Source organism: Panthera pardus, unplaced genomic scaffold, assembly GCF_024362965.1.
Source record: "Panthera pardus isolate Hobbes unplaced genomic scaffold, ASM2436296v1 HiC_scaffold_17, whole genome shotgun sequence".
NCBI lineage: Eukaryota > Metazoa > Chordata > Mammalia > Carnivora > Felidae > Panthera > Panthera pardus.
In genome coordinates, this window is record NW_026526732.1 from 32510695 (window position 1) to 32533274 (window position 22580).

Below are 22580 nucleotides of genomic sequence, written 5' to 3' on the forward strand. Positions count from 1 at the left end.
ATGACATCATTTGCTCACTGTAGGACCATGGACAATTCACATAATTCCATCCTTCCACTTGGTTTTCTTATCTTAAAAAGTGGGAATGACTTGTCCTTTTAAGAGTTTCCATTTACAGGTCACTAACATACTGGAGTCTTTTTGCCAGGAGCTTTGATTGACTCTTCACCTCCTAAAAGAAGGAAAAAGAAAGATAATATTTAGGAGTGGTTCTGTAGGCCCCCAGTAAGCATTCGTTCCCTTTCTTCTCTGCCTACAAACGTTACTTCACAAAGCTAATAACCCTGCTAGGAATAAGTCATGAAAAAATCCAAGTTCAAAATGTTTGGCTGCTCAAGCATTCACTTAAATTGCTTTAGATTTTCTTCTTAGTTGTCCCTCCAAGTCTCTTTTACTGTGAACTGTCTGAACATGCGCTTGTTTGGGCTAATTGTGTCTTCCTCTGTGTGCCCTGCCCTTAGGCTCTGGAAGCTGAAAAGCCAAGTGGAATCCATGTGTTTGCTGTGCTTCTTCATGCTCACCTGGCGGGCAGGGGCATCAGGCTCCGTCATTTTCGCAAAGGAGAGGAATTGAGATTACTGGCTTATGATGATGATTTTGACTTCAATTTTCAGGAGTTTCAGTATCTAAAGGAAGAACAAACAATCTTACCAGTATGAATGCTTTCTTCTCTTTCACTGAATATTAGAAAAGTCAAGACATATATCAGCTGAGACTTAGCAAGGTTTCTATGTGTAAAATGAATTGCTCATCGTATTCACATTCTTTAAACCACCCACTGTGGGTGTTGCACAACCCAGATGGAATGTGTTTGATCTCTTTTCCAAAATCAAAACTCATTTTTCTTACTATTCCCACGGGCAATTCAAGTTGTTTTAAGAAGAAAATGAAAACTTGGTTTCTGAGCACCAAACATTACTCTTTTCTTACTTAACTTTCCAGGAAAACTTTGCATGGCAATTCTGGTGATGGGAAAAATCAGAGATCTTTTTTGCACCATAGGATGGTTTGGGGAAGTTACAGTTCAGTGAAAATGAATATAAGGATAATTCTTTCATTTGACAGTTTTTGGACAGAACTAATTATACTATACTCTGTAATCCAGCTTGCAACAATACTTGGGTTTATGGAAGAGCATGTGATGAGATAGCGATCTCTGCACCTTCTGAGCAGTAGGCCAGGGAGAGCAAATCTAGGGATCAACACCCAGAGCGAGCTGTCTTTGGTCTATGAATAGCCGTCTGTCCATTTACCTGAGGGGTGACCCATAAAAAAAAATTATTTTCTATGCGTACTGAATTGTTCAAAAGGTTAGAAAACACTGGAGCAATAAATTACTATTATTTTACTTCAGAATTCTGTTGTAAGGAAATAAAGACATGACTAAAGACTTTTAAAGAAAACAATATAAACGAAGAGGTAACACAATGACTAGTATCCATGGCTAACATTTATGAAATGTTTAATCTAAGAGCTAAGTGTGTGTTGTATCATTTAATCTCCTCACAACAGCTGTGCAAAAATAACAGTTATTTTATATATTACTTTTTTTTTTTATTTAAAAAAAATTTTTTTAACGTTTTATTTATTTTTGAGACAGAGAGAGACAGAGCATGAACGGGGGAGGGGCAGAGAGAGAGGGAGACACAGAATCGGAAGCAGGCTCCAGGCTCTGAGCCATCAGCCCAGAGCCCGACGCGGGGCTCGAACTCACGGACCGCGAGATTGTAACCTGAGCTGAAGTCGGACACTTAACCGACTGAGCCACCCAGGCGCCCCTATATTACTTTTTAAATAAATAAATAGTGCCCAGTTAATTCTTTTCTTATTTAAGGTCATTCAGCTAGAACATGGTGGAGTATGGCCTGAGAGAGCCTTATTTGTTTGTTTGCTTATTTATTATACTAGTATTCTTAGAATTAAGTAGATCAAAGGTCTCCCTGAATCAAATTGCTTAATGAATCTACTCATGTAGGAAATAAAACTATTGGCCTACAAATGGATTACATAAATAAAGCAAACTAAACTCCAATCTGAAAGCTTTTATTTTTATGTTTTAGGGAGATAATCTCATTACTGAGTGCCGTTACAACACAAAAGATAGAGCCCGGATGACTTGGGTAAGAAAATTTTTATTATTATTAAAATTCATTTGTGGAGAAGGAGAAAAAGTAAAAAGCATTCCAATTTAGAGGCAAAATTCCTGAACCTCTTGAGCATGAAACATCATAAAAGAGAAGTTAGAACTGTTTTAGCATTTTATCAGGTTAACTAGTGATACTATAGCAATATTTGCAGTAGAATTTATTTGCTCTTTCATGAAAAGCTATCTCTAGTCTTTTAGTTTTTCCTCACCAAAACTTATTAAAGACCTGTGATCACAAATGACCATCTGCTTGAGTCTGGACTTAGATGAATCAAGACTTCAAAAGGAAGAATGAATTGTATGACCCTAAGGTCGATCTTCTGACCAAACAGATTGACTGGGGAGTCCTGACAAACATTCATGCCTTACCCAGTCTCTTCCGGAGAACATCTCCCACCAACTCATTTTATGAAGTCAGCATACTCTTAATACTAAAATTTGATGATGACAGTATGAAAGAGGTCAGCAACATGCACCTGATGGAAATATCTTTGACAGAGTATTGACAAACCAAATTCTGCATCATATAAAAATGAAATGTTAGAGCAAATTTGGGATTAATTTAGCTAAGGAATGTAAAATTGGTTTAAAATAGAAAATATATTAATACCATTCTACATTAAGAGATTGAAGGAAAAAGACACGTGACCACGTCAATAGGGGCAGAAAAAGACTTCATAAAATTTAAGTCAGTCATAAAAAAAAAAAAAAAAAAGAACATTTCACAAACCAGGAATAGGAGAGAAGTGCCTTAACCAGATACAGCTTACCTATGAAAAATCTGTAGCAAATATCTAACTAAATGAAATATTGGAAGTACTAATTTAATATCAGGAAGAAGATAGGTATTTATTATCACTATTTCTATGCAACATATTACTGGGAAAGAAAAAAATATCTATGGATCAGAAAGGAAGAAGCAAAAAAGCAAAATACAGTATTCACAGACATTGTAATTTTCTACATCAAAACCCCCCTGAAAATTGGTATCTAAAATTAACTGTATTTTAGTATATAAGAAACTATCTCAAGAAGTTCTATAGAAATAAAACCTAATATTTACTTAAAATCTAATATTACTTGGTCTCTGGAAAAAATTATAAATCATGATTGCAAAACACTACAGTACACCAAAAGAAATGAAGAGATACTATGTTCATGGATAGAAAAGCCCAATAAAGTAATCTTTCTGTTCAAATTGGCCTAAAAATTTGATGTAATTCCAATAAAAAATTCACAGAAATTTTATGACTTTAGATTCTTGTATCCTAAGAAATCTTTGCCTAGTCATAGTTGCAAAGATTTTCTCTTTTTAAAAAATGTATTTCTAAAAATTTTAGTTTTAGCTTTTATATGGAACCAGTTGATTCTAAAATCTACCTAGAAGAGCAAAGGTTAATAATAGGCAAGACACTACTAAAAAGTAAAAGGTGGAGACAAGCCATTGGATATGAAGACTATTTTAAAGCTATGGTGATCGATAGTGTACTTGGGTCCAGAGTTAGAACAGTAGAACATAATAGGAACTTTGGAGACTGGCCTATAAACCCCCTGTACGGAAACTTGGTTTAGAATAGACATGGCATTGATTTAAGTGGCAAAGGATGGAGTTTCCATTAAAGAATATTAGCACATCTGGGTATACATATGAGAGAGAACACTAGCAGGGGAGAGACAGAGAGTGGGAGACAGAGAATCTTAAACGGGCTCCATGCCCAGTGAGGAGTCCCACATGGGGCTCAATCTCACGACCGTGAGATTGTGGCCTGAGCCAAAATCAAGAGAAAAACACTTAATCGACTGAGCCACCCAGGAGCTCCTATAATCCCAATATCTTTTTGTTTCTTCCATCACTTATGACAAAATGTCATCTGTCATTTTTATTATTGTTCGCCTGTATGCTATGTGTCATTTTTCTCTTGATGCTTTCAAAATGTTCTCTTTGTCTTTCATCTGTATGACTGATGTGTCTAGGTATTGCTCTCTTCATATTTATCTTTGGCAATTTGTTGACCTTCTTGGGTCTGTAAGTTCATGTTTTTCACTAAATTTGGGAGGATTTCAGCCATTATTTTTCCAAATATTTTTCCTACCTTTTTTTTCTCTTCCTTCTCATTGTAGAATTCTAATTACATGTATGTTAGAACATTTAATATTGCATTTTGAGATATTTTCTGGGATATTTTCATTTTCTGTACTTTTTTTTTTTCTCTCTCTGTTTACTCATTTTTAACGTATTTGCCTTTAAGTACTTGAACATCTTTCTTTAACTCTTTGAACATATTTATATGTGTTTTTAAGTTTTTACTAAATCCAACATCTGTATCTTCTCACAATCAGTTTCTGCTGCTAACTTTTTTTTTCTCCTGAGCACAGATCACAGTTTCCTGTTTCTTTTTATATTTAATAAACTTTGGTTGAAAATTCAACACTGTGGATAATATATTGTAGCAACTCTAGATTCTATTCTAGACTCTGTTCTTCTGAGAAGCTTTGATCTTAATTTCAGTAGATAGTTTATTACCTGGATGCAAAATGTGAAACCTGTCTTCCCTGTGGTATACATCTGCTGATGTCGATACACATGAAAACAAGATTATAGAAAATTCAGTGCAATAGGGCAAAGATTCCATCAAACTGACTGATTCATAACCTGTTTGTTAATCAAACAGCCCCATAATCCTCACTGTGGTGAGAAGTTCACATCATATGAACAGAACTTGAAAGAGATTATTAGGTTGTTAAAGAAAGGCAACTTTTAAAGAGATGGAAATAATTCTATTAATTTTTCAACGTGTGTCTACCTTTTTTAAAAATCAAATTGTCAAGGAGATTATTATTTTTCAGGTTAAGATTTATTAAAGCTGGATGGAATTGTATGACATTGGTGGCTTGGGTGCTGTGTCAAAGTTGGTGGAACATATACTTTTCTAAATAAAACATCTCCATTTTCAGGGAGGATTAAGCACCAGGAATGAAATGTGTCTTTCATACCTTCTTTATTACCCAAGAATTAATCTTACTCGATGTGCAAGTATTCCTGACATTATGGAACAACTTCAGTTCATTGGCGTTAAGGAGATCTATAGGCCAGTCACGTAAGTAGTAAATGGATTTCGTAGTGGGATAGTATACTTCAGAGAAGGATGGGCTTGTCTTCATATTGGATTTATCACCATGTTATAGAATTTTTTCAAGTCCTATCCTATTTAATTTTTTTTTAGCTGGGTGACAAGGTGAGCTTCTTGGTTGGCATGTCCAGGTCCCCAAGACTCCTGCCAAGTTTAGTGATTTTCTAAAAGGACCAAAAGGATTCAGCCTATTACTGTGTTCATGGCTGACATTTATTGCAGAGAAAGAATACAATGCAAAATTAACAAAAGGAAAAAGGTTATGGGCCAAGTCCAGAGGAAACCCAGTACAAGTGTCCAAGGGGCCTCTCCAGTGGAATAACACAGAATGTACTTAATAACACTAGCATCAAAGTATGACAAGATGCATGAAATGTTGTCACCCAGAGATGCTCATTGGAGACTCAATACTCAGAGTTTTTATGAAGGGCTGGTTACATAGGTGTTCTATGCCTAGTAAGTACCAAAATCTAGACTCTTAGAAGGAAAGCAGATGGTCAACATAAATTGCATCGTTTGTACAAATACTCTAGGCGCAGTGAGTCACTCTTCACTTAGAGAAAGTTTTATATCAGTATAGGAAATTGTTTACTAATTAAGTTCCTTGACATCAGCCAAAGGCCAGCCTTCCAAATGGGCATTTCTAAGGATGGAAGTCTCAGGCTTGCTAGGTTCACTCTGTCTGCACAATTGCACATCATAGAAACTACTTAAGATAAATAATTAGCAAGATACATATTATTCCTGCCCTCTTGGGAATATATGCTACAGAGGGAGAGAGGGAATAAATAATATAAATATAAAATTTTAGATATTAGTAAATGTTATGAAAATAATTGAGACAGTGAAGAAGGTATGTAGCTGTTGTCAGTAGGGTAGTAAAAGCCTCTCTGGGAAGGTATCTCAGTCTGTCCAGGCTGCTGTAACATAAATACCATAGACAGAGTAGCTTATAAATAGAAATTTATTGCTCACTGTTCTGGAGGCGGGGAAGTCCAAGATCAAGGTGCCAGCAGATTCAGTGTCTGGTGAGGACTTACTTCCTCGTAGATGGAGATGGCCATCTTCTTACTGTAACCTCACATAGCAGAGGATGCAAGGGAGGTTTCTCAAGCTGCTTTTATGAGGGCACTAATCCCATAAGGGCTCTGCCCTCATGAGCTAATCACCTCCCTAAAACCCCACCTCATAATACCATCCACCTTGAGTGTTAAGATTTCAACATATGAATTTGCAGCAGGAGGGCAGGGGCGGTGGTGGTGGGTGGGACACAAACATTCAATCCATGGCAGGAGGTGATGTTTGAGCAGAGACCTCAGCGATGAAGAGCCAGCCATGGAAAGATCTAAAGTATACTGTTTGCAGACAGAAGAGCCACTGTAATGACCTTATGGTGGGTATGAAGGTAGCATGTTCAAAGAACAGCCAGAAAGCGAATTTGGCTGGAACAGAGTGAAACACGGCAGAGAATAAGTGAGGAGGTCTGACTTCAAGTGGGATTTTGTAGGTGACACAAAGATCATGTAGGACTTTATAGGTGACATAAAGACTTTGGGTTTTAAGTGCAAAGAAAACGCTATTGGATATAAACAAAATTGATCTGGCTGCTGAATTGAGAAAGGACTCTAGGAGGACCAGATTGGAAATAATAATACCAACCAGGAGACTGTTGTGATTGCCCAGTTGAGAGGTGAATGTGTCTGGGACCAAGGTGATAGCAGTAGAACTCATGAGCAATGGTTGCAAGCAGGTTACTTTCTCAAGATAGCACACACTGGACTTGTTGGTTGATGGCATTTCAGGGAGATGATGAGGGGAAAAAAAGAGGAAGGGGAAAATGAGGATGTGTGAGTGCTGTAGGGAAACAGATTTGAAGCAGAAATCAAAAGTTCTGCTTTGAATATATTAGGGCTGATGTAGGAAAAATGATTTTATTCATTCTTGGTAATAGCGCAAAGAAGAATTAGAGTGGCTGGTAGAAATTTTGGAGCATAGGTTTTGTTTTAATATAAGGAAGAATTTTCTAATGATTAGGACTTTTCAAAATAAAAGAGACTGATGAAGTTGGGCAAAAGAAACACATAGATCTTTGAGGGAGTGTGTTTAAGGATTAAAAAACCGTTAATGAGAATGTGGTAAATGCACTCACTGAGTAGAATATAATTATGGTCTACTTTTTTATTCCAAAATATTATAGAGATTGTAGATTATGAACTAAGAGCACTCTTCTTTTGAATTATACTATCTGTGAATACATTCTAGTGAGTTCCTATCCAGACAACCCAATGACCGTCAGAAATCTGTATCTACTAAAATACAAATAACAAAATGCTTGTGTAAATTAGTTTGTAGTTTAAAAGTATTTCCATATGTATAATTTCGCTTAATTTGTTTTCACACACTTCCAATAGGTAGAGTAGGGCTTACAATCCTATTTTTATAGAAGAGGAAATGGAAATTCAGGGATTAAGAGGCTGTTCAACATCGTATCTACGTAAGCAATGAAGGAGCTAGTGTTTGCATTTTTTGCCTACCTCTGGTAGGTAGCTAGATATCTGCCTGTTTCTTCAAAATAAATAATTACATATGCAAAAAATAAAATAGTAGTGAATATCAAAACAGTATGTAAAATGTCATTCTAAAAACACTAGGGGATAGTCTTGTTTAAAATATCATTATCTCTTACAAAGACTTAGTAGTCTTTTTTTTCCCCTTTAGAATATTGGTTTTTGTTTTGTTTTGTTTTTACATATTGGCTAGAAACTTTTCCTATTCAAGGGTTAATCTGAGAGAATCTTGAAAACACATGGACATCGAAAGCTGTTTGTTTTACAAGGCGATGAGGTTCAAAAGTGTATTCTACGGCCTCGTTATTTTCTTTGGTGTTCAACTTGTGTAGATCCTCTGAAAATGCTCCGCTTCCAAGTTACAGAGAGCTCTGAGTCCACACCTTTGGTCTCCCCCAGGAAATATTGAAGCTGGGTTTTTCATTTCTTAAAAAGACAAGGAGAATTGCTTCACAGAACAAGACCAGTTTTGAGATGTCATTGCCCACACAGAACCATTGAACTACATGGTTAAATTTAGGCATTCTTCAAAAATACAAGCGAAAAGGAGGCTCTGTTATAAAATTATGTTTAGGCTTTAAATCAGTCTTTCAAGTTAGCTTATCACATTGACATAAATGTTATTGAAAGCCAAACCAACAAGGTGCTGGCTAAAAGATCAGTGAAAGCCAAACCAAAGATCAGAAAGAGAGACAGTTGGGGTGGTTTTGTTTTCTGTTTTATTTAAGAGAATGTTGTGAATTTGGTTTCAGGATACAGTACTCAAGAGGAATATCACTTAAAACGTAGCCCCAAATCTCGTATTCTGTGCTTTGAATATAATGATTAGTTAGGTGCTTTGTCTTATTTCAAACATTCAGTAACAATCCTAGGATTAGAGGAGGAGCTGATAGAAACATAGAGACAACTACATTCTGTCTCAGGATTTGTCTGTTCTAAGGGATGCAGTTTTTCTCTGCCTCCTACAGATCTGGTGAGGCTTAAGGAAAAACAAAACACTCATAAAGATCAGATAACAGAATAGATCATGAGTTTAGATAAATTCTGTATTCTCTGCCGCACCACACATCAACACGACGTAGTTCCAGTGAGGCTTATGTGATGGAAAGTTTGATATAATTTATTCTATTTCTAAAAAAGAATCAAGTGTTTGTATTTTTCTTTGTAGGAAAAGTCACTTTATGTTTACAATGTGTAAAAATCCCACATGCTTATTATAGGGCTTTTAAGGAGTGCAGAAGAAAAGGTTTTAAAAAAAAAGACACAAGCAATCATCTCAAATTCTGTTAGAAATAAACAATACTGGTGCTCCTGGGTGGCTCAGTTCATTGAGTGTCCGACTTGATTTCCGCTCAGGTCATGATCTCATGCTTTGTGAGATTGAGCCCTGAGTCAGGCTCAGTGCTAGCATGGAGGCTGTTTGGGATTATCTCTCTCCCTCTCTCTTTCTGTCCTTCCCTGATTTGCTCAACATGTGCATGTGCACGCGCCCTCTCTCTCTCAAAAGAAATAAACTTTAATACATAAGAAAATAAATAAACAATATTAACATTAATTGAAGGTTATTACAGATATCTTTCTATGGAGATGTTGCTATAAAGATGAATAAATTAACTGTAATAAAGATTATAATTTGTGCACTGTTTAAAATAAAACCATTAAATCGTAATTTTGTTTAATTTATATGAAAACACTAAACTAGGGGCGCCTGGGTGGCTCAGTTGGTTAAGCATCCGACTTCGGCTTAGGTCATGATCTCGGGGACCGTGAGTTCAAGCCCCGTGTCGGGCTCTGTGCTGACAGCTCAGAGCCTGGAGCCTGTTTCAGATTCTGTGGCTCCCTCTCTCTCTGACCCTCCCCCGTTCACGCTCTGTCTCTCTCTGTCCCAAAAATAAATAAACATTAAAAAAATTTTTTAAAAAACCACTAAACTAAAACTGAACAGTTGTTGAACTTCAGATGAATGCTGTTGGTGCTGTTGGTTTTAGCCACAAGGGGTAATATTTTGTAAACGGGTCTTAAATGTTGAGAACATAGATTGTAAAAGACATTAAAATGTCCCACACACTTTACATGTTTCGATTTTAGATCATAAAAGATGAGGACATTCATACTTTTATATTTTCTCCCACGTCCCTTTCCGTACTTCCAAGCATTTTTTACTCATATTATAATTTTGTATTTGCAAGGTTTTAAATTTATGCATATAATTCTCAAACCAAAGTCCCACAATATTTAATGAAAATTTTAAAGTTAAATAGATTCAGCGGTAATCCCTAATCTTATAGGATTTCTGCATTTCTGAGTTCTTTCGTTGGATTCATCAGAATGTTATCTGCAAGTTAGTTAATCAAGAGGGGCTTCCAGATGCTTTATGACTGGGGCTTTTTGTTTTGTTTTGTTTTGTATTTGAGAATTTCTGCATTTATATTTGGACAGCATTTGGTTGGATATAACGTTTTGAGGTCATACCCTCCCCTTCCCTTGGGAAGTCTCTTTGGATGAATGGGAGCATTCTTCGTCTACCTGTAGAATTCATAAGTTAAACTGAACATACTTCAGTGTGGAACATCTGCATTCAATTTTCCTGAAACATGAAGTGTTTTTCATATATTCACTTGTTTTTTTTCCATTTCAGGGAAATTTTCTTATATTATATCTACCAAGTTTTTTGAAAATCTATTTGGAATTTTTCACAAGTACTTTCTCTTGTAGTTTTTTTGGAAGGGTTCTTCTGCTTCTTGCTTTTTCTGATTTATTTGGTGTTAAATTTGGTTTGTCCTAAATTTATTTCCATTGGTCTGCTATCTCCCTTTTCATCTCATTCAGTTGTTCTAAATTCTTGTATGCGGGCTCTTATTTAATTCAATTCATGTTTTTATTAAATAAATTTACAACATGAAACACTTATGGGAATTCTCTCCAGTATCACTGGTTTATATTTTCTACTAGAGTCAACTTTTTCTGTCTCTTTTCATGAAATGTAATAGAAGTTCTTTACCCTATGTTTGCAGGGTTGTTATGTCATTTCTTGCTTATGCTGAGCTAATTCTGTCTAACACTTCTCTTTGGTCTGAAAAAAAATGAGTGAATTCTTGTCTGCCTTCTAAACAAATCTGACAGTAGCTTTCTATCTTTCTACACCACAGTCTGAGGTTCAGCTCACATATTTTATGTACACACCTTACTATATTTTGAGGGTAAAGGGCTGTGGGTATAGAGGTGGGACTGTTAACTTTGTATTACAGTGCATGGGTTATTCCTTTCTCGGATGTTTTTTAGAAAATCTACTGAGGAAGGCTTCTTTCTTTCTTTCTTTCTTCTTTCTTTCTTTCTTTCTTTCTTCCTTCTTTCTTTCTTTTTTTTTTTTTTTTTAAAGATTTTTAAGTAATCTACACGTAACATGGGCCTCGAACTCACAACCCAGAAATCAAGAGTCACGTGTTTTACCGAGCGAGCCAGGGGCGCCCCAAGGAAGTTTTCTAACTGGTTGGGATTGAATCCCCTTTCACAGAGGAACGTCTGAGGCCTCACATCATGGGGTCTTCTCTACAGTTAGGGAGACAACTTTACTGTGGGCTTCCCAATATTCATATATTCTTGGGGTGTCAAAAGGATTAGAAGTTATATCTTGTTAGGTCAGACTTCCTGGCTTTCTTCTTTAACAATTAGATTATAAAATGTATGGCATTCTGTCGTCTTTTTTTCATCGGCCTGTTGGTATGTTTTGATTTCTGTTTTCTTATTTATTTTTTAACGTCCAATTGCTACAGGTAGAACTTACACACGACAAAATGCACCTGTTTTAACTATACTGTTTTCTCAGATGTGTATACCTACTTGACCCCAGCACGGACAAGATATAGGACATTTTCATCACCCCCAAAAGTTCTATTCTGCTATCTGGAGACAACCCCACTTCCCACACAAAACCCCAGGAAACAGCAAACTGGCTTTTTGTCACCACATTAGTTCAATCTTTTCTAGATTTTATAAAAATGGGATCTTATAGCATGTACTCTTTCATGCCTGACTTCTTTGATTTGGAGGTTTTTGAGATTCATCTATGCTGGTGCATGTGTCAGAATTCCATTCCATTTTATTGCTGAGTTCTATTCCTTGGTGTGGACACACCAAAATTCATTTATTGACTCACCAGTTGAAAGGCATTTGGGGTCTGGGGCGCCTGGGTGGCTCAGTCAGTTAAATATCTGACTTTGGCTCGGGTCATGATCTCACAGTTCGTGGGTTCGAGCCCCGCATTGGGCTGTGTGCGGACAGCTTGGAGCCTGGAGCCTGGAGCCTGGAGCTTGCTTCTGATTCTGTCTCTCTCTCTCTCTCTCTGCCCTTCCCCCACTCATGTTATGTCTCTCTCTCAAAGAGTAAATAAACATTAAATTTTTAAAAAAAGGTATTTGGGTTGTTTCCAGTCTCAGGCTATTCCAAAGAAAGCTCCTATGAACATTATTGTATTAGTCTTTGTTATGGACACATGTTTGGCATTTTCTGAGCTAGCACGTAGTGGCTGAATGACTGCATTGGATACTAAATTTATGTTTACCTCATAAGACTCTCAAAATATTCTCCAAAATGATGTACCTTTTACATTCTCACCAATAATGTCTAAGAGCTCCTATTGCTTAATATTATGCCCAGTGTTTTGTATTATTGATATTTTAGATTTTATTTATTTTAATGTGTATGTAGTGGTACCTTATTGTGGTTTTATTTTCCATTTCTCTTATGACTAACAGTGTTGAGCCACTTTTCATATGCTTATTGGTCATTTATATATGTTTCTTTTTAATTGTTCAAATTTTTGTTCATTGTTTCATTGGGTTACTTGTTTTCTTTTTTTAAGTTTTTTAAGTTTATTTATTTATTTTGAGAAAGCACACACACAAGAGCGTGCGAAGGGGGCGGGGTGTAGAGAGAGAGAGACGGAGAGAATCCCAAGCACAATCTGTGCTGTCAGTGCGGACCCTGATGCAAAGCTCGAACTCAAGAACCGTGAGATCATGACCTGAGTCAAAGTCAAGAGTTAGACACTTAACCGACTGAGCCACCCAGGCGCCCAAGTTCTTTATATTTTTAAAGAATTCTTTATACTTAAGATAAAAGCTTCTTGTCAGATACATTTTACAAATAATTTCTCCTAGTCTGTGGAGATTTTCATTTTTATTTTTAATTGTATTTTTTGAAGACCATTTTATCATTTTTGTTTATTTTGTGCTTTTGATATTCTGTGTAGGAAATTTTTGCCTACCCAAGATTTCTTTCTCCTGTTTTTTTTTTTTTTGGTAAAGAATGTAAAGAATGTTAAGGGTACATCATTTTGGAGAATATTTTGAGAGTCTTATGAGGTAAACATAAATTTAGTATCCAATGCAGTCATTCAGCCACTACGTGCTAGCTCAGAAAATGCCAAACATGTGTCCATAACAAAGACTAATACAATAATGCTCATAGGAGCTTTCTTTGGAATAGCCTTTTTTTTTTTCCCCTAAAAAGTTTACAGTTTTCAGCTTTTATATGTAGGTTGATGATCCATTTTGAGTAAATTCTTGTGTGTGTTAAGAGGTAAATATCTAGGTTCATTGTTTTTCACATGAATATCAAGTTATTCAAGAACCATTTGACTAAAAAAACAAACAAACAAAAAAACAACCTACCTTTTTCCTATTGAATTGCCCTGGAATGTTTGTTGAAAATCATTAGATCATATACTGGCTATTTGTGGACTCTGAATTCTGTTTCATTGATGTTCATATTTAGCCTTTCTCTTGTATCACTCTGTTATCATAGTTTTATGATAGATCTTGAAATAAGAGCATTAAGTCCCAAAATTTTGTCATTTTTTTTCCTTTTCCCCGAATTATTTAGGGTAGTCTAAGTTCATTTCATATATATATATATATATATATATATATATATATATATATATAGTTAAATCAACTTGTCAATTAAATTTGCAAAGGAAGACTTCTCACCCATAATAAATCAACATGTTAATATAGTTTGTTTTTATCAACTACAGTGATATATAAATAATACCCTCTTATTTATAGATGCATCTGGGTAGACATTTACACACTGCTCAGATATGCAGAAATGTAACTGAATTTCTAGACCATTCCCAATATTCCTAACCAGCTCCCGGTCCCAGGTGAGAGCAGAACTTTCTACTTCAAAGTTACCTGTTTCTGGTTTAAAGCTTAGTCTTTTAAGGAAAAATATTTACCTTTTCAGGATTTCTCCTCTTTCTGTCTCTTCTTTTTTCTCCAGGGGTAATCAGGAAATATGGGGTAGTGTAGGCTGGAGAGGGTGGGAGGTTTGTTGGGGTGATGTCATTATAGAATAGAGGCCTGAACGACGTCAGCAGGAATGGAGAGGGGACAATAAATATGAGTCAAGCTGCCATACGAGAGAGGCTCACAGCCATGTCCCGAGGTCACCAGCCCCAGTCATGCTGTCTCCACGTGAGCCATTAGGTTTGCCCTTTTCTAGATCCTTTTTCATATATTTACAGTAAATTAGCAAGTTTGCTGACAGCACTTCTGTTACTTTATGCTGTGAAATCTCAAAAAAAAAAAAAAAACCCAACAACTAGTTTCCTGATTTATTCTAGCAGCAAAGCTTTTTAAAGATTTCATCTACGTGTAATACTCTATTCACTCTTACCTGCAAGGCAGCAGACAGCGCAGCGGATTTAAGCCGCTTTAGCGCCTTAGTACAGATTCCAGTGCCACCTTGTGGTGTTTTAGGGAATTACAGGCTGATGATTTCCTCCCAGCGTTTCTCCCTGGTTGTGAATTTGATTTCCTTTGTTTCAAGAGAGACATCTTATTTTTTTGAAAAGCAAATTTTATTTTTAATGTTTAATTAAGTTTTTAATGTTTATTTATTTCTGTGAAGAGAGAGACAGAACGCAAGCGGGAGAGGGACAGAGACAGAGGGAGACACAGATTCGCAAGCAGGCTCCAGGCTCTGAACTGTCAACACAGAGCCCAACGCGGGGCTCCAATTCATGAACTAGGAGATCATGACTTGAGCTGAAGTCGGATGCCCAACCGACTGAGCCACCCAGATGCCCCTTTAATATTTGATTTTAAAACTTTTATTTTTAATAAAACCTAGCTGTAATTTTTCGTGTGTTTAAAAGGACTTTGTATGTAAACATAATGGGCCCCTTTCAAGTAATTATTTTATACGAATTCTGATTTACATCTCTACAAGTCTTCACAGGATGTTTAATTTTTGAATGCTATAGATTTTAGGTCATTTCTAGCTGTGTTTAGTGTAGTGTGATGCCAAATGCTTTTTCTTTATTTAAAGTTAGGTACTTTAAGGTCTCTGTACAAAATAATGCATTTAAAACTCAACAAAGATATACTGATTTTAATTAAAAGAAAAAGGAAGTTAGAAATGAAGAATGTAAAGGTCCTTGTATATTACCCAATGTTTTACTCATTGTTTCACTTATTAGAGTAAGGGGGAAATAATTTTATTTTAGACATTAAAAATTTATTTTCTCTAAAAGGTCAATAAAAGATGTTCAATTTAATTAAAAAGCTAATATTCCAAGTGCCTGAGTAGCTTGTGTGTGTAAGAGAGAGAGTAATTAAAGGCATAAATAAATGAAGAAGATCCAATATTAAAAGTGTAAATGCCTCAACTGGAAATTAATTGGTTGGCAATTACCAAAACCACTGAAATAGCTTCTTGGGATGTTGTGGGAGCCAAATACCTGCTGGTTACCCATGATAATCTCTGGGAAGACCCATGGATTTATTCATGTAAATCCTGGTGGTGTTCCAACACTTCCTTACACTTCTTTTTTTCAGGAATCAATAACACAAAACGTAACATTTAATCACAGACATCACTTGAAGAGTATCTTTTCAAGCAGATCGTGTCATTCTTCTGGGATCTCGTCTTTCTTTCTTGGACATTAATGTGTTTTTTTAGAGGGGCAAGTAGAAGCAAGAGTATTTTTTTTCTCAGTAGAATTTTTAGAACACTGGTTCAGTTCCAGATTTGTTACATTTATTATCTCTTAGGCAAGCCAAAACAAGGCAGCCAGCAGGGGTCAGGCTTTTCAACTGTGTGGAATTGAAATTTCTGTCTCTTACAAAAAAGCCTACAGATTTCTTCATTACGCCATTCGCCTTACATTCTGCAGAACTGAACGTGTACTGAGTTACATTGTTACCTAGAGCCAAAACAAATAAGCAAGGAGTTGTGAGGCTGGGGAAGCTTTCTGAGTCAAAATTATTTGTCTAGGGTATTACCCATCTGGTACTACAATAAGGAATTTCATTCTTTCCAAAAGACTCCTTACTTGGCATGTATTTCTTCTGGCAATTGCTGATGGGTTTATCAATCCTTCGCGTTAGGTTTTCTATGTGTGTAAAAATGGACCAGCGTGAGGTCTATTTTAGAATGTTGAAAAGTGCTGGAAACGTGTCATGCTTTTGTTCTGAACCTGACTAATTGTGGTTATTTGAATTTCAGGACCTGGCCTTTCATTATCAAAAGCCCCAAGCAGTATAAAAACCTCTCTTTCATGGACGCAATGAATAAATTTAAATGGGCTAAAAAGGAAGGTCTCTCCTTCAACAAGCTTGTCCTTAGCTTGCCGGTGAACGTGAGATGCTCCAAGACGGACAACGCGGAGTGGTCGGTGAGCCCTACTTTGTTTGAATCTTCGGAGAAGCCAGATGTCACATGTTACCTAATCCCCTCCAGGCAAAATCTAAGGAACGGACAAATATCCATGAATCCGATGTTTCAGTTGTCGTTTGATATGTCTGATAATTTACTTGTTCCATAACTGCTCGGGTTGACCGAAAACTCCTGATTCCACTCCCTTTGAAGAGGGAGATTGGCTGTTAAGCTAAGGCTGGAATGAAGCGGGGATAGGATGAGATGAGAGCTTCGAAAAGCAACAGAGCCTGGTTTGTGTCTCTCCATCCCAAAGGCGCATCTGGCTTTCTTCTCCACGTCCCTTAGAATCCCTCAGGCTCCAACTCCTTTGACCTTTGACTCCTTAAGCAGCCACCCATGCCACCCACCCCTTTTACCCTGCAGAAGTTGGAGGGGAGGGGGGGTATTGAGCGAGCCTGGCCGCGAACCTGCTCTTCAATCACTGGCATTGTTTACTTTTTCATTTTCAGATTCAAGGGATGACAGCATTACCTCCACACGTGGAAAGACCGTATAAAGCAGAGCCCTTGGTGTGTGGAACCTCTTCTTCCTCTTCTCCGCCCAGAAACCACCCTCTTGAGCTGCTCGTGTGTTTCATGGTACTCTGCAGTCTGTTGCACAGCACACACTTGTGGTCATAATTCTGTGCTGGGGGACAGTGTTTTCTGTGATCCGAACGTGTCAGGTCAAAGACACTTTGGACATGAAGAGCAGAGCGTGAGGAGTGTGGAGACCTTCCCGTCACACACGCCCTTCCTCCCTACACCATCCTTCCCCGTCTACCCGAGAGAAGCCGATTGGGTTCTCTTTCTTTTGCTCAGATACGTCTGATAAAATGTATCCATTGCCAATAAAGCAAAACTGGACTGACTTAACACCACCTTTTAAAAAATTCGGACAAAGTCAAGTGGAAGTGACAGAGTGTCTGATTTCCTTCCATATTTCATTTTATGTAAACACTCATCATCGCCATTTCACTTTTTACTTCATCATTTGGCTTCTATATTCCTTTCTCAGAAGACTTCCATCTTAACAGCGTAAAAGGAAGCACTCTCTCTTCCCGTGTTCCTTCCTCTTTCTTGTTCTTTGGGTGTGACTTCCCCAGGGCAACAATGGTTCTTTCTGTGTTTCATTGTCAATCCAGCTCCGTCTTCCTCTGGGAAAAACCAATGGGCCCCTTACCTCTGTGCTTTTTGAAGATGCCCATTCTAGTTTCTTGGTTTATCTGAGTCTCTTGGTACCCCCAAATGACCCCAAAGCCATCTCAAAGCATTTCTTTATGCTTCACTGGACAGGTGAGTTTATCTTGAGCTCTATCACTCTCTAAAAAGAAAGAAGCTATAAGAAACACGGAAATGGTATATGGTGGACTGTAGGCCGAGGAGAAGATGTAGCTGGCTGCAAACCCCATGCTGTGAGGGGTCCTTTATGAGGTGTCAGGTCAAAGGGGGATAGTCTGAGCCAACCTAGGAGGGCGTGAGGTCCCTGCAGTACCTCCCTGACCACGTTGGGTGTCACACGTGCCGCATCCTGGCTCAATTTGAGTCGCAGTTGCTGTTGTAGGTTTATTTTTTATATTAGTTAATGAACTAACTTTCCTTAGTAGAATGTCACCAGTGGAAGATCTTGTCTCCTTTTAGGTTCCCTTGGTATAGTTCAGCCAAATCTTGTTGTGTGTCCTTTCCTCATTTCTTAAGCAAAGTCTTTCGGGATCGTATGAATAAACTCAATAAAATTAAGTTTTTGTGTGGTATCTTGCACGCTCCTTGAGAGAACCAAGAGATTCAGTACTGACGTTTCCAGCCAAATAGATTGAAAATGTTGCATTTTGTATTCCATTCTTTTAAGCCCTTTCTCTCCTGCAAACAATATCGTCTTTTGAATAAATACCGTATTTTAGAGTGTTTCCTTTCTGGTTGTCAGAATTTATCCACTTACTGAAATGTTTGTACTATTTATGAGGCGTATCTCATAGTTTACTTGTTTTTATTTCATAAGTGCTATATCGAATTCTGTGATTTTCCATACAGATATTTATACAAGGAACACGATAATCCCAAACTCTCCCTGTTTGAAATTTCGTGTTTATTTTACTGCAGAATGTCTGAATTTGAGATGTCAGAGTAAAGTGATTTCCTTTGGAAATTCCATAATGATATGTTTGTTTTCAGTGTTCTGAGTCAGGAAGGTGAATCTACAGGCTAGAAAGGGATACACAGCTTTTGGCCGCTTGCGTTGGTGGAACCAGGGAATCAACTTCTTCAGCTGATGTTGCAAAGAATAAAGCTGACATTCTTTTTCTCTTAGGAATTCTCATGAATATGTATGTGTTTGAGGCACAGGACTCTCTATTTGAAATTAGGATAGGCTATCTGTTGAAAATCTGGTAAGATTCTGATCAATTCTAAATTAGTTTGTTCTTACAACGAGCAGACCTTCCTGAACAGCCCCGGCTTTTTTGCTGCTGCCCTTGGCCAAGTTGCATTACCTGTCTCCTAGGCCAGCAGGAAGGAGTGCCTGAGACCAGTGGAGGATGGAGTGTCCACATCTGGTGATCCCTGCTTTGATTCTTAATGCAGGAAGGGTGGGAAAAACATGTGATAAGGCCAATATTCATCAAAGCCATGTGAGGTTGAGGGTATTTGGGGTGATCATTTTTTTTCTGAGGTGGTCTCAGGCAGGATCAAGAGAGTCCAAGTGATAATAAAAGAGATGCAATGCACAGAGGCAGACCTATTAAGAACTTTGAACTTCATTTTAATGGCTATGGAGACCAATGATGAATAGCAAACAGGACGACGTAGAAAAGCACTGTAAGTGCTCTGTACATGACGACACTGTACGATTTGCTCACCCAAACTCATTGTTGGACACATAGGCCGTCTGTTTTTCACTATGATAAACTTTGCTGTGATTATAAGTATCTTCTTCCAATAAATTACTTTGAATGAAATTACAGAATTAATAGTTGTATTTTTCACTAATTTTAAACTAGTAACTGTAAGTTGAACTTAGATGAATATTGCCAAATGTCTTCAACTTGTTTAAGTTTTTTCAAATGGTTCAGAATTCTATCATCTGTCTATATCTATCTATCTATCTATCTATGTATCTACAGTAAGAGAATGATAATTCAAATATAGTAAAATGATCACAATTGAAGACTTTGGGTGAAGGGTTTTTAAAAATCTCTTCTTTGGCGTTTGAAATTATTTCAGAATTCAAAGTTACAAATGTGAATGAAATAATTAAGGATCCACCGACAGTACAGTGACCCATGTGGTCTTCCTCCACTAGGCGTTAGCCCACCATTTTGGAGAGGCGAGAAGAGAAGTTGGGTTGGGACTATTCCTCACATGCTGCTGGGGGATTATTCCTCAGTTTGCCGGTTCTGGCTACAGATGGGCATATGCCTAGTTTGGAGGTCCAGCACAAAAGGCTTGAAAAATCCAGGGAGTGAAGAAGGACCCCCAAAACAAAAGAGCAAGAGGTCTTGGAGTTTGGAATCATTCAAAAATATTTATAATTTATTTGTGTTTTTCCCTGATTATAAACCTAATGTGTAATAATGCCTATTCGCTGAAGGAAATCTAGAAAATATGGTAACTTTGAAAAAGGAAATAGCAAAATCTGTTAGCCCTATTACCTAGAGAATTAACCTTTTGGTGCATACGCTTCTAGTATATGCCCATGAAAGGATATCTGTGGGAATCCATATGTTGATACAAGCTAGCACTAGCTAATGCAACAAATGCCAAAATATGAGTGGTTTAACACAACAAGGTTTGTTTCATGTTTATTTAATAGTTCAATGCATGTGACTCATTTGGTAACGGACTCTACTTGTTAAGGTGATTCAGGTACTCGAGAGCTGGTGACTCCGTCAACCCCAGGTCCTACGGGTCCTGTGCATTCACCTCGCTAATGGAGAGACACATGATCTAAAAGTGACACAAATCACTTCCAGATTCACTCTGTCAGTTAAAATTAGTCACATGGCCTCACTAGGATGTAAAAGGGGCTGGGTGTATAATGCTTAATTATAAGCTGCCTGTAGCAAAATAGAGGAGAAGCTGTCTCTGTTGAAATATATATTTTTAGCACAATTGACTTTCATCTAGCTCAGTGATTCCAAGAGTTTTGAGTTGGAAACAATCAGACCAGTAGAGGGGTGCCAACTACACATTTTGTCAAATGGAGCACTAATCAGAATAACTGCTGTTTCACAAATGCCATTGAAAGCCTGCTTGGAACCAGGCTCTACCCTAGAGTGTTGGCCTCAGAACTCAAAAGCAGATATTGTCTCTGCCGTGATGGAGATGATAGTCTTGTGATGAGGCTCATAGCTGACTGAGTCAGCTAAAATCTCCCATCACCAACATTTGGCTTTGAAAAGCGGAAGTATTCAGAATAAACGCCAGTCCTTCCACTTGAATAGATTGAGCTTTGTGAAAAGCTTATTCATCATCAAGGACCATCCTTTTTCCATAGACTTGGACCATGAATCTAGTTTATATCTTAGTTTGATCATCTAAGCCCTACAAAATCAAGCTGTGTACTATGAAACATCTCCCAAGTCCAGCATAGTCAAGCTGGTACTTCATGAGCAGAAAACGGATAATTGAATAGACTGATGGCAGCAACCCTTACTCCCCTGGCTAGAGCTGTGTTCTCTGGAAAATATAAAAAGTCAGGGAAAACTATTTCAGGGTTAAACAGGCTTACAACAGAACTCTTCAGAGTCTTTAAAATATAAATACACAAAGGGCCCGTGGGTGGCTCAGTTGGTTGAGCGACTGACTTCGGCTCAGGTCACGATCTCGTGATTCACGAGTTCGAGACCTGCATCAGGCTCTGTGCTGACAGCTCAGAGCCTGGAGCCTGCTTCTGATTCTGTGTCTCCCTCTCTCTCTCTGCCCCTCCCCCACTTGCATTCTCTCTCTCTCTCTCTCTCTCTCAAAAATAAGTAAGCATTAAAAAAATAAAATAAAATATAAATCTACATTTGAAAGTCCAAGAGAAGCTGTGTAGTACGAAACATCTCCCAATGTACCATGCTGTGGTGAAGCAACATTCACCAAGAAACATGCTTTGGGGCACACTACCTTCCTGGCAGAACATCTTCAGGTTTCTGTAACAAGTTTTTGGAAGATTCCAAACTGTTCATGGGCAACTACAAAACATAGCCCGACAGTCCTAGGCCTTTCATGTGTGCCCACTGGTCTATTCCTTCCTTCCGGTTCTTATTTTGCCAACACACAAACACTACATTTTTATCAATCTAGAGGTAGTGTAATACATAGAGAGAATTTTAAAAAGGAATTTAAGAGGAAATAGTAAAATGAAATATACTAAAACGAATTACATGGGATGAATAAGGTATTTGAGGAAAGTTGACAAATAAGGCTGTATGTCTTTGGAAAGTTCACAATCGATAGACATAGACTAATGGTGTGCAACTGACGGAATACAAAAAAAAGATATTGGAAAAGGTGGGGAATAATCTACAAGTGTAGGATGCAAGCCTGAGTTGAACCAATTGCCTCCTTAATAATTTTAAATAACCCTATTAAATATCCACAAGCAAAATAATGCTGTGCATTTATATAATGCTTTGGAACTTGCAGTGTTTTCACAACATTTCTCATTTAATTACAACTGCTCTTATAAGTGATTGCTTATATTCAGAAAAGTTAAATAGACAGCATGGAATCATGGGAGACCCGTTTCAATCACTTTACAAACTACACATGGATAAGTCAGACCCAAATTACTTGGACTTACTAAGTTGTTGTCTTCTCACTGATAAAGTGGGAATAATAATATCTAACTTTATAAAGTTGCTTGTGGACTAAAAGTGGTGATGAAGATATAGCACCTGGCACACCGAGCTGTCAAGGTTAGTTTTCTTCCTCTCTTTTCAAGATCTCACACTGAGATGCACACTCTCTGACAAGAAATGGAGATTTTTTTTTCTCTTACTTTTCAGATATAATCAACTAAAATTTTACTTTACCCAAACTACTTTGG

The 22580-nt window shown here is 37.4% G+C and overlaps 1 protein-coding gene across 1 annotated transcript in view; it reads left to right on the plus strand.

Moving 5' to 3' along the window:
• Positions 1–18454, plus strand: part of MOXD1 (monooxygenase DBH like 1) — a 96703-nt gene extending 78249 nt beyond the window's left edge. Inside the window, exons 8-12 of the mRNA XM_019420570.2 lie at positions 462–653; positions 2061–2120; positions 5102–5244; positions 16359–16527; positions 17021–18454. Of these exons, the coding sequence (XP_019276115.2) occupies positions 462–653; positions 2061–2120; positions 5102–5244; positions 16359–16527; positions 17021–17191 (735 nt within the window). The 3' untranslated portion in view covers positions 17192–18454. The remainder of the gene's footprint in view (positions 1–461; positions 654–2060; positions 2121–5101; positions 5245–16358; positions 16528–17020) is intronic.
• The last annotated feature ends 4126 nt before the right edge of the window (positions 18455–22580 follow it).